Source organism: Zerene cesonia, chromosome 25, assembly GCF_012273895.1.
Source record: "Zerene cesonia ecotype Mississippi chromosome 25, Zerene_cesonia_1.1, whole genome shotgun sequence".
Lineage (NCBI taxonomy): Eukaryota > Metazoa > Arthropoda > Insecta > Lepidoptera > Pieridae > Zerene > Zerene cesonia.
In genome coordinates, this window is record NC_052126.1 from 407,688 (window position 1) to 426,211 (window position 18,524).

Consider the following 18,524-nt stretch of genomic DNA (forward strand, 5'->3'; position numbering starts at 1 on the left):
TATATAAGGTAACGTGTAAAGTTTAATAAATGTTGAAAAGAAATACAAATACAGGAATAAACATAAATGTATTGTATAGGCGGCATTTATTTATCTAAAGAAAAGTGTCCGTTACATGAAGATGTGTGTGCAGAAGAATCTTAAAACGAATTATGGACGTGTTGCTATGCATCATAATAATCACTATTATAGCCATAAGCTAAGAAGTTTTTACAACAATATCTTTTTCAATGGAAATCTCGTATTTGGGTAGTTCCTAGGCTGTCTCATCAACAAAACTATTCTACTATAAGGGCAACTCCGTTTGGTTTGTCTATCAAACTGCACAGAAAGTTGGCTTATTCATATACGCTACATCGTGTAAATATATAAATGCTGTTGCGACATTACTGGAAGGTTCTCAACTTATTGATATTATAACCCTGTAATATTCATCGTCCTCTAATGGCCTTTAAGAGCATTCTAGACATTTACATAATCCATAATGAAGCCATTTTTACAGAATGACACAACATTTTCTTACCACTTGACAATATCCTATAAATATTCTGGACTTTGTTAGAATATTGTCGAACAAAGATGTTGAATAGATCTCTACATTATGGTTGGTTACCGTCAACCGTGTGATGGCGCTAACTCTGTATTTTTCCCACACTGGAGTTGATTCTACTCTAAAACATCATAACCTCGAACTTATTAGAGTCCATATACCAGGTTCTTTTCAATTTCATTGGAAGGCAAACATCATGATGAGTACAGGAACCGCAATGACGCAGAAGAGGTACACAGACGTCCGGGGTTCGCATTCCGAAATGATGACAAATTGTTCATTCCATAGAGAATCGTTGTTTCGTAGAGGTAACTCCAATACAACCTGGAAATGAAAGGTTTTTATAACATTAAATGAAAAATTTAAACCTTGAACCCCGTGGTGTGTTGTCGGCCATCTTAAATTGGAAATTTGACATAAGTGAAGTCCCGTGTCCCCTAGTGGGGTATGAGGTAGATGATATTCATCTGTTTTACTGATTGATTTTACATATGGTAGTAGGTGATAAGCCTTCTATGTCCTGCCAGATCGAGACATTTTATTTGTGCATCCCCAACGGGATTCGAACCCAGGACCCTTCGGTTCTACGCTCACGCGTTAACCACTGTACCAAAGAGACAAGGGGGTGAAATTTGACATAATGTTTAGTATTTAACTTGCCTAGTCCTTTGATTTGATATATTGAAGGAGTTGTGAAATAAGAAACTGAGTCAGATCCCCTCATCAATAATTGAAATTGCCCAATCGAGAGTTATGTCACAGAGTTATAAGTACAAGTAGTTATGTGCTCATTTTGAGTCGGAGATTAAAAATAAGCGATTTAGATGAAAGTATGTTTCAAGATTAATTAAGAATTAATAGTGAATTATTATTATTAGGTTATATGTGATTATATCAAAATGGTACTTAAAAATATATAAGTTGTAAATAATTTGGTAGGTCGGTGCGGTATAACAAAATATTTTTTTTTTAATTTCATTTGTCTTCTAGTCAATAGCTTTAACATTCCGAAAGTAGCTATTTTATCATATATTATGTATACTATTGTATTGTTGAAAACATTCAAAACGACGGTACATCTTCCTATTAGGTATTCTTGAACGATACGAGGCATTTATTCAAATGAGCCTGCCAAGGTTTATTTATATACAATCAGTTGATGGTGCTAAGGATAGCCTGCCAATGATTGTTTTTTTTTTGTTCATGATAGGGAAGCGCTTGACCACGATCTCGCCTGATGGTAAGATGTGGTCTAAGGTGGAGCGCGCTTCCCTAGAAGGTACCTGTACCCTCTTCTTTTGAAGACCTCAAAATTATAGTCGTCGAGGAACACATTGTTAAATATCTATGATATCGTTAGAAGACCATTCATGTTGAAACGAAAAGGAATGGCGAATTGTTTTTCTCATGTAAATCTCTTCATCAATACATATATATAATATGAAGTCGCATTCCGCCGTGTGTCTGTTATGATCTCTAAAATTACGCAATAGATTTTGATAGTTTTTTTAATAGATTGAGTGATTCAAGAAGAAATTTTATATGTAAATACTTATCATGTGTACCCGTGCGAAGCCAGGGCGGGTCACTAGTATTAATAAAATCAACTGTCCAAAAGATTTTGCAATTTTATCACGTGCGAAATTAAGTATTTTATTTTTAAACTATACTTATAAGGACTTTATTTCAGTTTGTTATCATAAAATAAACTGAATAAATCATGTGAGGTCCTACTAGCTATACAATCCGAGGAGTTTCGTATTGTCTACATAACATTATATTTGTATAACGTTTTTTGTTCTTTATTAATGTTGCTCATCATTTAAACATTTCCTTAACCACAAATATTCTCTAGTTTTAGCGAAACCAATGCATAGCAAATGTTTTTTTTTATATTTTTCGCTGTAATATTGTAGTAGTAAGTGTAAGTACCGTTAGATTATAATATACACAATGGAGCAAGTCTTTTAAATCAATGTTGGGCTTTTCTAATTTCCTTGGAAATAGATTATTGATGACGATAGGCCCCACACACTATCATTGAAATGTTATCTATAACAAATTCTTGTAATTCAACGTTTAATTTTTCCCGGGTGAAAGGTGTCTTTTAAGTATATGAAATCGAACGAGTAGAAGAAATTCAATTTATGACGTGGGACCACGGGTGACCCGTAGGCCAGGAGTTACCATGGTTCGGCGATATGACGCGGGTTAGAATCCCGTCTCGTGATCAAATGTTTCTTTACTTAAAAAAATATCTTAGACTAAATTCTGTTATAATTTACCTTTTGTGTAGAGAAAATATCAAGTGACAGGTCACATCTATCAGTACTGTTTCTGCATTCGCGTAGCGTCGTTCTCGCAATGTCATATCTCGTTTTCTGAAGATCGAACTTGGCTTTGATGAAGTTCTTCTGGACTTCATTCTCAGAGTTGAATACGAAGAAGTAGTAGCCATTTGCTGGGACCCTGGAAGATGTTTCATATACATAACAATAACAAATACTAAGAAAATGACAAATTGGAATTGCCATAAAATAATAACAGCCACTAAAATCTTCCAGACCTAAGAAAAATCTGTTTTTAAAACGTATATTGTATGTAGTATTGAATGCTTTTGCTATATTATCTTAATCGTACGAAAATTTCATAATTCTGAAAAATAAAAAAAATTTAACATTCTTTGTACAATAATAAATAATATCTTAAAGGCCTACATGGAGACCACCACATGCAATGGATGGAATAGACTGATTATGAAAAAGATGAAATCATGTAATTTACTCTAAGACGAGACTATTCGTAAATTTTCAAATGAAAAAAACTTTTCATAAAAGACTTTTTCTATGAAACGATTAACTCACACGTACAATCTCACATTGGTACAATGTTTTATAGGTAAAAAATGACTCGGTCTGGCAGGCAGAACTGTCTGATCACCTGAAATCGTCTGCCCTAAAACCAAGGTGACACGGGACGTCACTTTTCACAGACTGACTCTTACCTATATGTCAAAGCATTAACTCTAGCCGCGTTCATGATCCCCTCCTCCCCCACCCCCGGCTGGCACATCGCGCTCGGCGTGAGCGGCAGGTTGAGGATCAGGCCCTCACACTCCAGCAACGCCTCCTCGCTGCTGGAGAAGGAAGACCAGAACTCGGAGTTAGACATGTCTATGCCGTTGGTGGTCTCGTTCACTGTTTGGTGGATGTCAGCGTAGAGGTCGGGGAGGCCCTGGGAATGATAATCATAAAAGCTTTCACTAAGGGATATCTTCTATTCAGGTCATAATAGCTTCTTTAGAACCAAGTGTTTTCTTTTACGCGAGGATTATATTTAGAAATTTAAGTTTTCCGTAAGTTTGCTCGCTCGTTAAAACCGTTTTCATGTTAATATAATATGAGTTGTATTAAATTGTATTCTGAATGATGATAACTTTCTATTAATCAGTTGATTATTAAAACTTATCATGGCGCACCTATACGTTCTATATACAAGTATTCCTGCCATCAGGTAGTTTGGCAGAGATTGCTATAGGATTTTTAGAAACAAAGCCACTTTAGTATTTAGTATGTACTTATCTACTTGCCAACCACTTTTTATTTTATCAATAAATAAAAATAAACAAAATAATTATTTTGTTTAATTCAATTTTTATATTTATTTAAGGGAATCATGAAAAGTGATGTGGCATCTCCCTGTAATGGCGACAGACACAGGTTCGAGTTTCAAAAACGTATTTTATATATTTATTAGTTGATTACCTCCTCCGCCGCGTAGTTCCTCGCCTCGTCATCTTCATTAAGCTGCTTGGTAAGTTCTATCTGACCCAGCATCAGCTCGCGCTTGGCTCTGGCCTCTGCTCTCGCATCTCGACGCTTTTCTAATATAAAACAAATTATTACATATATGAATTATTTACATAAGCCACATTTTATTATCATCATCATCAACCCATATATATGTTTCCACTGCTGAGACACAGGCCTCCTATGAGGGTTCAGGCCATAATCCATCACACTGGCCAAGTGCGAGTTGGCAGAAGTCACATGTCGTCGAACTTTTTTGATTCTTGGACATGCCGGTTTCCTCACGATGTTTTCCTTCATCGTTTTTAAGTAGTGGTGATGTTATCCACATGTGCAGATAAATTGAAAAATCAATTTATTTCCTGCACACTCGCCCAGTATCGAACCTAGACTTATCGATTTTGAAGTTCAAGGTTCTCCACCACCGAGCCACCACTCTGGAGGTACATATGTACCTCCTTCGCCAGGGTCGTTGGTGATCTTCTTCGTTAAGAAGAATTGTAAGTAAAGTATTCCTATCTAATGCAAAAAATTAACGACTCACGTTGCCTCTGCGATCTGGTCCTCTCCTCATCAATGTTTTCCACCAGCACCTTCCGCAGGTGGTCCAGCTGTTCTTCACTGCCGGTGACAGCTGACATTAGATTTGTTAAATCTGGCGCCTCCTGAAAGGTGAAAAACATTGCTATTTTATATCTAGTATAGTGGTGCAGACTGACTCCTTGCTATAGTGGTTAACGTGTGAGCGTAGAACCGGGGGGTCCTGGTTTTTAAATCCTGTGGGGACGCACAAAAAACAATGTATCGGTCTGGCTGAATCACTTACTTACTAGAAAGCTGATCACTTACTTGTCCATAAAGAAAATCGATCAGTGAAAGAGATGTATATCATCTACCCCATACCCCACTAGGGGACACGGGACTTGTACAGGGGCGCAGTGGTGAGGACTTCAGATTTAATAAAAAGAGAATAAAATTCAAAACCAGTCGTGCAGGAAATAAATCGATTTTTCAATTTATTTCCTCTTTTCTATAAACATACGATCAGTGAGCTGTAGACATATGTACAAGTAGCGTGTTTTATTAAATTAAAATACCTTTTCCTTATACTGCACTCCCATTGTCTCGTGTAGTCTTAGAAGTACCCTCTTCCCTCTGTCACCAAGTGATTGCAATTGTTCCAGAACTTGATAGAATACTTCTTTGGAATTGGTGTCTTCTTTTGTGTTCTATAAATGAACATTTTAGTAATTAGATAAGTATTAAAAAAATTGGGAATATGTGGTTAATAACGAATATAGAAAAAGCTCTTGGTTTGTATCGTTTTATCTTTGAAATAGGTGTATCAGTTTTAATGGAGCTTTTGCCGAAGCTGCGAGCGCAGAAGTGGTATGTAGTAAGTATACTAATTATCAAGAACAGAAATAACGAGAGCATATTTAACTAATCATATGAGTAAGTAACTAATAGTTTTCGAAGAAATTATGACCTGTATGACGCGTATTACATAATTTATTGGAATTAACATTATATAGATATTGGAATTAACAGTATAGCGTCGCGGACTCAATTCAATATATTTTCGATATCAAAAAGAAATAAGAATAATTTATTTATTTATTTGCAATATTCATACATAAGTTTACTATGTAATAGACTAGCGTCCACAGAACACATACATTATTATTCTCGTCAAAAAACTACAACGCCATCAAATTGTAAGAACTAGATCACCAGGTGTCAAATAAAACAAAAATCAAACAAATTTAACGGTTAACCTAGTTGAAAGTTCGGAGCTTAAAAAAAGTACAGTCGACTTCAGAACCTACTCCTTTTTTTAAGTTGGTTGGTTGGGTCTTCTTAATAATAAATTATCATCATACATACTGCAATAATTTATAAAAAACGTGTCATTCATTTATATCAACTGACATGTAATCCTTTAATTGTATCATTAGATACCATAAAATACACAGTAATAAAATAAATATAACAATAAATAAACCTAGTAACAATAGATAATCGTGTTGATAAAATGTGTGATTTTCGCATGACAATAGGATAACATTTATCACACGAAAATATTCCATTCGCGGATTTTATTGTGTATATAAAAATTCGCCACTTATGTAAATTAGCTCATGTAATAAAAAAATAGCACGCGTCAATGTTTAATAAACATTATCTTGACATAATAAAGATAAGGACATTAACGCACTTGTAAAAATTATTTAAATTCAATCTTCTTTGTTCCATAGTTAAGAGTAATATGAGTATAAAATCAGTTGCTGGATGAAAATTATTTTTTTTGTTAGAGCGGCAACAAGCCTGTAGCCAGCCAGCTAGCCAAAGGTTTGCCTGATGGTAAGCGATTACCACCGCCCATGAACATTTGCAAAGGCCTTACCTCTGCAAATGCATTGCCCGAATGATATAGGGTCAAGTGATGAAAAGGATATCATAATCATCATCATCATCATTGAAACACAGAAGTATTCACATGCTATGCTGTGGGTGTGTGGTGCCTGCTCCTCTGCGAGCTGGACCAATTCGTACCGAATGATTAGACTCCCATATTTAAAACAGCTAGGAGACTATTATATGATTCCAAAGAAAAAGCCATACGTCTTTTAACTTTACAAAACATTTTATAAACGTGACTATTATGTAAGCTTTAAAACTTTTGATATAACAATCTTAACTGGTTAAAATTTTCGTATGCGACTTTTAGTAAAACTTACTATAATGTATAAAGCTATAAAGTTTTCGTGGTTGCTCTATGATTTCTTATTATTTCATTAAAACTTTGGAATACAAATTTATAACTAGAATTTATCAATGATGATATTATAACGTTATTTCTTCAATAGTTCTCCCTGATAAATGAAAAATGTAAGTAAATAAACAATAAATATACAAGAAGATAGGTCTGGGGGCCTATTTCCTTTTAATCACCCTATCCCATCCATTCCTTCTTTCCAGGCGTCAATCATTTCCGTATCTTTTACCCCTTAACACCGGGTAGCGTATTCATGCTCATGGGCGGCTTCTTGAAAATTCTTAAAGTTAATATTTAATTTACTTACCTCTAATTCCGCTGCTTTAAGTGTTGTGTTATCTGTATTTTTATCTAAACTTTCTTTAATTATATTTGTTTCTTCATCTTTATTTGTAATAGGGATATCAGTATTATTTACACCACTTAATTTCATAGTTATGTTATGAACATCCATTGCCATAGTTTTAATATCTGTTTCATTTTTATAATTTGTTGAATTTTCTTTTTTATCTATAGATGGAGATTTATTAAGTGTATTATTAATTTCTATTTCAGTCTTCTCTGTTACTTGTTCACTACTTTTTCCATCGATATCTGAAAAAAAGAGTATTTTAATCAGCATCATCATCACCAGCCCATATATTATGTTCCCACTGCGAGGACACGGTCTGCCTATGAGGGTTAAAGTTCACAATCCACCACGTTGGCCATGTGCTGAGGTCATGTGTATTCGAAATTTTGATTCTTGAACATGCCAGTTTTTGAGCGGTGGTAATATAGGTAATAAGTTGAAAAATCAGCTTATTGCTTGCACGTGTACTTCATCTCGAATCCCAAACCTCCGATTAATATGCGAGGTCCTAACTACTGAGCTACTACCGCTCTACATATATATTGGCCTCTCTTAACTACATTTATTCTCAAACATTTGGTATTTTACAATTTACACGAACACACCTTTAAACTGTTCTGTTATGAATGAACTTCAATAATTATGAATGATTAAATTCTAGACACTGGTAGAACATAATATTAATAATTTTATTGTTTTTCAACATCGTACAGACCGACATTTTATCGACAGAACCATTATTATCAACAAGACTTGAAAGAAAACGATATCTGCAGTGCGTCTTAATTTTATTACTTCAGCCAGCTCTAACGCACTAATTACTTCATTTATTTAATCCCATTAAGCAACGTTGTTAAACGTCAATTGTGCGATAGCATTATCGTCTGTATTATTAGAAATTTATCACAATAAGCTTTTGACATAATTGAGGGTGCAATACAATCGTCTGTGTGTATCTTATGCCTACTTGTTTCGATAAATGGGTTCGTTTACACAATGATAATGCTGTTCTATTACTCTTATGCCTTTGGAAGATTCCACTTTCCATTCTGCGTTTGTTAATATTATCTATGCGATGCAAGTATGTAGTAACTATTTAGTAATTTGTAGTTTTGTTAGGATCATTATCATGTGTCACGATGTATAAATTTGTCAATTACAGACAATTAAATCGATTTGAGTTAGCTCGCTGTTTTTATTGAAAAGTTGAAATAAACATACTATTTAGGTAAATACAACTCGAAGTAATAACCACATTTATTTTATTTAAACGCATCTATTTACACGGTACTAGATTAAAAATTGTCCAAACTCAAATAACTTTTGCGTGAATGTAGCACCAAATCTTTTGAAATCCAAAATCATTAAGTTTTTAGTAAAATTAGGTCACAATCAAATGTACTATAAAACAAGAATTTCAACAGAATATCCTAGTAAATATATATAAAAAAGAAATACATACCCTTGAAAGACAACCACTTCCTCTGATCAATGTCCACGTTAGCGTCTCTGTGCCTGTGAAGTGCCGGCAAGGACATCAGATGCGAGGGTAGTCGGTAATATTTGAGCGATTCGGTCTTAGCCGCTTCTCGTAGTGCGTGCAACCTTTCTAAGATTTCTCGGAGCTCCTGGGATGATATTACGATTTGTTTATTATTGAATACTTAACGATATAAAAAAATATATTTGTTTGGACTTGTGAATTTTGTTGCTGAATTTGATGGTATTTGAGATAAAATGTCACAATGATAAAATGTCTACTGAAATTTCTATTAAAAGCTGTTCAGCATTTTTAAATATTATCGTGGAGATACTAATAAGTAACTGACAAAACATTTATTCTATGATAGCAATAAGCACTTGAAATTTCTTTATCTTTATTAGGTATTTTAAAATCAGACAGACAGACACTTCAATATGCTTCAACTTACTAATGCTAAGTATAGATTGTGATAAGTCTATAAATCTGTTATTACATAACGTCACATTTCATTCACATAGCTATTTATTTTAGGAGAAAATATAGCAAATAAATATATATAGGTATTTACTTATAAGTATTTATTAGTTTTTACGTTCTTTCATATAATTCTATTCTACTAATATTATAAATTCGAGTTTGTAAGGATGTGTGTGTGTTTTTTACGCAAAAACTTCTGAACAGATTGCAATGAAATTTGGTACGTAGACAGCTGGACAACTGGAATAACACATAGTCAACTTTTTATCCCGATATTTTTACGGGATATGGACTTACGCGGGTGAAACCGCGGGGCGAAGCTGGTCTCTTATAAAGGAGTACACGTAAGGAAATTATTGAATCCAAGCGTTGCTTATGGATAACAAGACAAACTCATAAAACTATTGCATTGTTAATCCTTGCAAAGTTTACAGAGCTTATTTAAATATGTCCGTTGAAACTGGCTGAAAATCGAGACTAAAGGAGTCGCTTACAAACATGGAGGTGTAGCTTATAAAAGAGTATTAATTGCCCAATAGCACATTATTATTGAGAGACTTACTTTCGGATCATGGTCCGTGACGTCAACAGTCGGCACACTGCCTGATGACGTGATGTTGGAAGAGCGGCCAGGGTCGTGGAAGCTGACGCCAGCTTTGTGACGTTTCATTGCATCTAGGAATTCGTAATAAGTAGATTAATAGTCTAATTTTTAGGGTAATCACACTGTCACACTTCACACTAACATTATAAATGTGAAAGTTTGTTTGTTTGGATGTTTGTCCGTTAATCACGCTGAAACTGCTCAACAGATTTTGATGAAATTTGGTATACAGACAGGGTATGAGCGAACTTGGGTTATAGGATACTTTTTATATCGATTAATGCTCCCTTGGGGTAAAACAGGAAACTTAATATTTGGGTGGATCTGGGACGAACGTCAAATGTTTCATAAATGTCTCTTTTTATCGCATAAAATAAGGTAGGGCCAGTCGCAACAGTCTTGTGTATGTGGTTGGAGAGAGAGACATATGTCGTCACTCATGGGACACTTTCTGCGTACATTTCGAAAACAGATTTACGCATTAGGTGCCGCGTCAATTGATAATTTACTAACGTGATTTATTAATATTATTGGATCTATGTTATATAATTATTTTGATCAAAAAAGCCCCATCGATAAATTACTACACGTTAGGCATATTTATCAGAAGTCAATTAAAAACGTGTAATGTTGGCATAGTAGTAACTACGGTCTATTATACGATATTTTAGGATTTGTTCATGGTAATGAGTGCGTGTGTGTGCCTGTTAAGTCCTGGATTCTTGGTAAACATTCAATGATGAATTTATCTCAATAGAGTCATCGTAATTTGTAGTTATAATAATGATAAAAACGTTGCATATTTCTGGTGAATTCATATAAAAGTATGCGTAATTAAATGAGTAATTCATTCAATGATTTATGAATATATTATGTCAATAAAATTTTGATTGTCGATAAATGAATCAGCAATTTTGAATAATAACAAATAATCAATAGATTTGTAACTTTCTATATTCAATAAGAGTGAAAAAATTAACGTTTTTTTTTGTTTCTATTATTCTTCTTTTTAATTTAATATTTTTTTATGTCATGGTCGACAATGGAGCTGGTTGATCGCCTGATGGTAAGCGCTACCACCGCCCATGGACATTTGGAGAGGTGTAAGGTCGAATGCAGACCTTACGCCTCTTCAAATGGATTGCCGACTGCAAAATGGAAAGGGATGGATTAGGAAAGGATTGAAGAGAGGAGTAAAGGAAAGGACTGGGAAAGGTAAGGAAGAGGATATGGGCCTCCTCTCTCAATAATATATATGTATTCTTCTATTTTACGGAATACATATATTTTCTCTTTTCTTTACATCACTTTATATTACTCACCAGGATCATTGGCCTTTCCATCTTGTTTCTTCAGCTGTTGTATCTTCTCCAGAAGAGAGGTGTTGGAAAGCAGCCCAAGTTTATTGGCTTCCAGAAGTTCGTCCAGCTCTTCGGATGAGTCGTCCCCAATGTAGGCGCATTCTTGCAGGTGTTTGTACCCTTTTATCATTATGAGGGATGCACCAGGCCACCTGATATAGGATTTAGTGATTTTTACAATGCTTTTTCGAATTTGTATGGTATCAAGGAGAGAAAAATTTTAAAAATGATCTAATTAAAAACCAGAAGATGGACAAATTTTAAAGATCTTCGGGATAAAGCCCTACTTTTTATAAGCGATCATAAGCTCGCATACGCCACAGATAACATAATGGATCTGGGTGCAAATACCGCTGGGGACTCACGAAAAGAAAGAACATCTACTAGATCGATTTCAAAAATTTTTACACCATTAGCAAGCTAAGCTAATATCCTCACTGAGTGATACAGTATATATTTGAACTGCGGGCGAAACCTGTGCGAACAGTTAGTCAAAAATGAATACCAAATGACCAAATATACATATATAGATATCGAGATATGAGAGAATCTAGGCTATGTCAATACGTAATAAAACAATACCTCACACAAGCAGACACGGTAACAGTGGAACCTTGCAGCAGATAGAAGCCCCAGTATTCCTTCATATCGTCCTCCAACTCCAGTTCCCTGGTCATGGAGACTGGCACCAGCTCTTCCGTGAAGTCTGGTGGACCTGGCACCACAAACGCGTTGAAGGTCGCATTCGATCGCACCACTTGTCTCTGTTGCATAATTTGACTATGTAAAACCGTGTATTGTTCACATTTTTTTAGCAACAAGGCAGCTACGTTGCTTTGACGCAATCGACTTGTTGCTAGCAACACTGCATGTTGCTATCAGCAATGAGCGTGTTGACTAGTTCTCAGCGGCCTCAGCGTTCTCAGCGTTCTCAGCGGCCGGTCCACAATGTTGCTCAACAAGCAATTTTTGTATATTTTATATGTAATTTAGGCAAATGGTTCTTGTCCATAGTTATTAGAGTGTCCTATTTAATTATTGCGATGATGCTTTTATAGCTGTCTTCGAAAAACTGCTACTTTGTCGAATGCATATACCTATATTTACTTGTAAAACGTACATTGGCAAGTAGGTGAGAGATGTTAGAATCAGAAGGTTGAAATTTGTCCCAAAAACTTTTAGGAAAATCGCGATAAATAAATCAAATTAATGACAGTATACATAACTCTAATGAAATGAAATAAAATCTGGGAAGTATCAACAAAAAGCTAGAAATATTTAAAGTGATAATAGTGTCAAGTGAAATATAAATATCTTATCGCATTGAACCAGACGACGGAATAATATTGACAGTTGAACGATTACAATATACAAGCCGAGTGCTTTTATCTTTAAGTGTGATTATTGTAATCTCCATGTTGGTTGAAACTTCATTTAATTTAATACAGGATGTCCGTATACTCATATTAGCTCGTCCCGGCTTCACCCGGGTTGATCTGGGATAAAAATTTCGTTAAAGTTACTCGGGACAGACGTAGCTTTGTAATTGTATAAGAATTTTGACCATCGGTCGTGTAGTTTAACAGTTATATCGTAAGTCGTAACGAATAGAAATGGAATGCTGAGGGTCTTATTAAATTATTATATGTAGCAATGTTATCTTAATGAATTATTCATATGTGTGATGTTTAAAATCAAACATAGACTATTTGCATTTGTTTAATAAATTAATGACGCACTTTTTCATATTTGCCGTGCAATCACTGCAATTCACAACGCAAAGATTTATTCGCAATTATATAAGAACTAACATAGATGGCAATCTATACTTATTTTCTTTAAAATCTATAGACCAGTTTACATTTTGTTTTTTTTATCCACAGACAACGCACACACAATTTTACAGTAAATTATCCTACACTTTGCCTTTTTTGTTTTTAATGTTTAAGGGGCAATATTTTCCATTATTTTTTTAAATATATGCTTTTAAGATATACATTCGATCTTAGATTTATTTCGAACTATATTGCATTCAATATAGTATCTATATAAAGTAATTTATAAGGTTACACAAATCAAATGTAATTTTTACATTTCACACGTAGCCAGGTGATTTTAAAGATTAAAAAAAAAATGCCTAGCTGTTCGCTTCGGATTCGCTAGTGGTATATAAATAAACCATAGCATACAGGGATAACGTACAAACCTAACGGTTTAAGATTTTTTTAATTCGGTACAATGCTTTTTCAGATTACCCGTCCAACTAATACATTTTAACTGTTTATAATAGAAGAACAGACTATAGTTTTATTATTATCTGTGGTATATTTAAAATAAACGTTTATTAATCGAAAGCTTTGCTTGGATATTTATATGGTTGATGGTTTTATCGAAGGCTGATATATTGTGATTAGAATAATCTCATAAGTCGTAATATAAAATATGCCGATCCAAGGCGTGATGTATGATATAGATAAAGATATTTATATATTATTCGTAATCAGATGTTTTGTCCCTTCAAATTCAGACTATTTCTTGTAGCCTCTACGAATCAATATTTTGGTATGTAGTGTTAATTTTTATGCAAATTTTGATGATAAACAAAATAACATAAGTAAAAAAAAAATAGATATACAAGAAGACTTTTAAGGATATAATGTTTTTATGATCGATTACACAGCATATAATTTAAAAAATACTGTGTTAAGACCCCAACCTTGAGAGTAGGATAATTTGTCAGAGAGAAAAATGCCTAAATTGTTTCAAGGAGAGGCGGATAAGTGAACCGTTTGAGCTTTGATAAACATTTCTTTTAAATTTGTTTTTTTTTTTATTAAAAACAAAACGCTAAGAGTAAAACTCGAGAACGGCTCGACAAATTTCGAAATTTTAAATGTTTTTGTTAAAGTACAAGCAAGATTCTTATGGAGAGAAATAACGTACCACGGGTGAAGCCGGGGCTGCCGCTAGTATTATTATTTGTGACATAATAGTATTAGAAGGATGGCTCTTCGACCGATAAGTCTAATCAATGTGCACACACTTTGAATAAATGAGGGTGATATTATTTGCATTAATTTATTTAATTTGTCAAGAATATGTGCAGTGTGTAAATATAAGAATGTAATCTATGAATAAATATTATTGAAAATGTTGAATAGTGCAGTTTAATACAAATTATTTTGAACGACTAAGGCCTATTTACGAAACCGTACACCCTACGAGTATATTCTAGAAGGAAGGTAATATTAAATGTATTGCCCGAAACTTCGCAGGCGCGGTCCTAATAATTTTTCATGGTGCAAACTTTCACCCGCTAGATTTTCCCCTTGGGGGTAGAATTTATTAAAATCTTTTATTATCGGATTCCTACGTCGTTACATCTATCTGCATGCCAAATTTTAGCACGATCCGTCCAGTGGTTTTGGGCTGTGCGTTAATAGAACACTATGTCTGTCAGTCAGTCACCTTTGAGTTTTAGGTACAGCTTTTAGTATACTAGCTGCGCCCCGCAGTTTCACCCGCTTAAGTCCGTATCCCGTAGGAATATCGGTATAAAAAGTTGCCTATATGTTATTCCAGTTGTCCAGTTGTCTACGTACCAAATTTCATTGCAATCGGCTTAGTAGTTTTTGCGTGAAAGCAACAAACACACACACATCCTTACAAACTTTCGCATTTATAATATTAGTAGGATTTGTCATATCTACCTGAGTAACACAACTTCAGAGAGCTTGTAAATAAAATCACTTTATTAAACAATCGATTAATACACTGTAAGAAGATAATAACAAATACAATATTAAAAAAATTATGTATCGCTAAAATTTTCCTCATTTTCCAAAAACATTTTGAAATATCTTTTTTAAATCGTACCCTACAAGAGTACGAAAGTGGATAGAACAATAAATAAATAAAATATAATAGTTTAAAAAAACTATAAAACACGCTTTAACAAAAATCATATTTTGCAAATTGAAAACTGGAATAATTTTATCAAATTAGTGTATTGTCATCGGTCCTCAATAAATCTACAAAGTTTGAACGAAATCTGGCCGTTTAAAGTGGGTCAAAATCGCGCCCAAAGAAGTCAGTTACAAACAAACAAACATACAAACAAACAAACATACAAACAAACAAACATACAGGTGAAGCTAATAAAAAGCGTGTAAAAAAGCGTGTAAAATAGGTTTTATTATAGTATTGAAGTAGCTATGAACGTACCTGACACCATGTGGGTGATATTTTGCTATCTATTAGCCTCATGTCTGTCATACTCATTGGATACATCTGTCCTGAAAATACTCGGTACCTGAAATAATGTCAAAAATTAAAACATAATTTCTTGAACCATAAGTAACTGAATAAATAGCCATTTATGAATAATTAGCCCAACAATTTACTAAAACATTTTACAAATATTACAAACGCGACAGTTTGTAAGTATGTTTGTATGAAAGGATGGATGGATGTATGGATGATTGTTACTCTTTTACGCGAAAACTGTTTATAACTGCATGAAATTTTTTTAAGCATTTAACACGTGTGTGAGTGACGCCGCGTGTTTCAGCTGGGACATATAACTGCATGTTTCAACCTAATGATCCCATTTTATTAAAAAATAATGTTAATAACTAAACTGATATTATAGTATATATAGGATAAGATAATAATGCATTGATTTTCTGACTCTCAGAATCGAATAATTACTATAGATTAGAAGGTGACGTAATGGTTTAGAAACTAATTCATTTCATAGATAAGCATGCTTTACGTCAATGGGACATTTATAGAATACCGATGGGATAATGAACTTGTTAAAGCGTAGTTATTGTCTCATACCGTAAGTGGATTTTAATGGAAACCAGTGCTTCACTAGATAATTATTGTTCAATATGATAATAAAACCATTTGTTACCAACGCACAAAAAAGTATCACTCTACAAGTAAGCTTAAATGTGACTTAAATGGAAGTAGGTATTGTACTTGAAAATATATACCTATATTAAAATAACAAATTTAGTAACCTAGATGGAGGTCTTTGCCGCTACAAGAACAGGTAGTATATAACAATTTTCAGCCCATTCTGATTACCTAATCTCTGCATCCATCTTGGTTCCACCATACTGGCTAAAAAATTAAATGACAATAGACCCCTGGCCCTTTCAACTCCGCGACTTTTGTGGCATAAACTGATAATGAAAAAAACGTCACTTACCTCATATACAGAGGTATGAAAATGAAGAGCGATGGCAGAACAATCAACAGAGCAAGCAGGCGACATAGCCTGATGGGTCCTTTGTAGCAGGACCGTGACGAGACGCTCGTCTGGCGCGCCGGACGAATTCGGGGGAATCCGGCTAGCGAGAAAAGATATTTTAATTAAGTTGAAAATTATAATTGATAAGCTGTTGCTCGCGACTTCAAATAGTTGTCATAAATGTTTACAGCACATTTTTTCATCCCCACTTTTATTATCTTTGTGGGCAGACATTGTCATAATCCTCCTTTACCAGATGCCTACACCATAGTGGCTCTCTGCATGCCAAATTACAGTCCGATTGGGCCAGTAATTTGTAGATTGGAGGGCTAATTTATAACTTGGAACATTGTCATGTCGACGACCAGAACTCGGTAAACTCATCAAAGCTTTTTTCCTACCAAAATGTACCCAGCAGTTTGAGCACCAGGCGGGATTTAAACCCGTGTTTTTTGGTTTATCGTATATATGTATCTTGTATTGTATACATACATATTTATTTGTTACTGCAGTCTGCTGTACTGACGAATATGGTTGGAAAGTAATTTAAAATACGGGTAGGTATAAATGCTTTAATCGTGAAAGTAATTTATGAGTTTTTCTTCATTTATATGCTTATATTAGTAATTTTGTTAGTACAGCGGTTTTTGTTGTTTTTTTTAAGTGGGTTCGTACTCTAAATGAGAAAATGCAGTCACAAAATTAAATAAATTCGTTTATGTTAATTATTAATACGTTATCAGTTTTATGAGTAAAATTATACCAAATCAAGGTCATACCAACATATAATCATATAATATGTTTAGTAAAGGTTGTAATTAAAAAAAAATTACGCTTAAAGAAGAAATATATTTGCCTAAAAGTAAAACTAATATCATATGAATAGAAACTCATAAAATATCATATTAAAATAAATACAGAAACACATTGATCAAGTAAGTTGTTTAACTTGCTCTTATACAGAGTTTACGTAAGGAAAAACAGAGAAATAAAAGAAAACTCATGAAAATATTATCACCGATCCTTGATAAAGTGTACGCGTGTATGTACACGTATAATAAATCTGACAGTATAAAGCAAAATCGAGTCGAGAGTAGTCGGTTACATACAAGTATACAAGCATACATATATACAATTGAAAAACGCGTGTTAAAAATGAAAAAAATTACCTTCCAAAGGGACTAATTCTTGAGGATCCATATTGCATACATTCCGATATATTTGGCACGTGTATGTTATATTATTAATTATTATCGATATTAAATATAGCTATACCGAGCACTTCACTGTATTCCCCTTATCTAATGTGGTAACTGTTTATCTGAAACAAAAGAAATATTATTAATGTCCGCAATATAGATACGATTGTATATAAAACAAACAACCAAATTATTGTTTAATTATATTATCGTTGTAGTTTCTATGTCACAAACTCTTGATTAATTTTGTTATTGTTATTTTAATAAACCTTTTAGAAATGACTAATTGCATTGTTTTGTTTATTGCCTGTTATTAGTACCCGTTTAACTTGTATTATAAATGTAGAAGTGCATATCTGTCTTTCTTTCACGTCGAAATAAAAATATATTGGGAATGAAGCATCTCAACCCGGTGATAAGTATCTCAAATGACAATTTATCTAGCTGTAGGAATGAGTAGCGATGAGACCAACACATTTGCAATAACCACCCTCAATCTTCATGGTTCGCAGATCTTCATATCCACGCGCACAAAGTAAAAATATTTCACTGCTCACATCCCAACAGTTGAATTAGTGCGAATTTTAAAAATTCCAATAGATGGCGCTATATTAAAAATACGAAATATATGAAAAATATTGTTTTTTTTT

At 33.8% G+C, this 18,524-nt stretch overlaps 1 protein-coding gene across 1 annotated transcript; it reads right to left on the reverse strand.

Annotated features, from left to right (window-relative positions):
* Window positions 1–17,992, reverse strand: LOC119836720. Its single transcript, XM_038362155.1, has 14 exons — window positions 17,845–17,992; window positions 16,634–16,775; window positions 15,640–15,727; window positions 11,998–12,179; window positions 11,377–11,567; window positions 10,013–10,125; window positions 8,953–9,118; window positions 7,446–7,732; window positions 5,457–5,588; window positions 4,904–5,024; window positions 4,315–4,433; window positions 3,555–3,784; window positions 2,836–3,019; window positions 1–874 (listed from the first exon to the last, which is right to left on the reverse strand). The coding sequence occupies exons 1-14, from the start codon at window positions 17,873–17,875 to the stop codon at window positions 728–730; spliced, it is 2,133 nt and encodes a 710-aa protein (XP_038218083.1). The 5' UTR covers window positions 17,876–17,992; the 3' UTR covers window positions 1–727.
* Window positions 17,993–18,524: the final 532 nt, after the last annotated feature.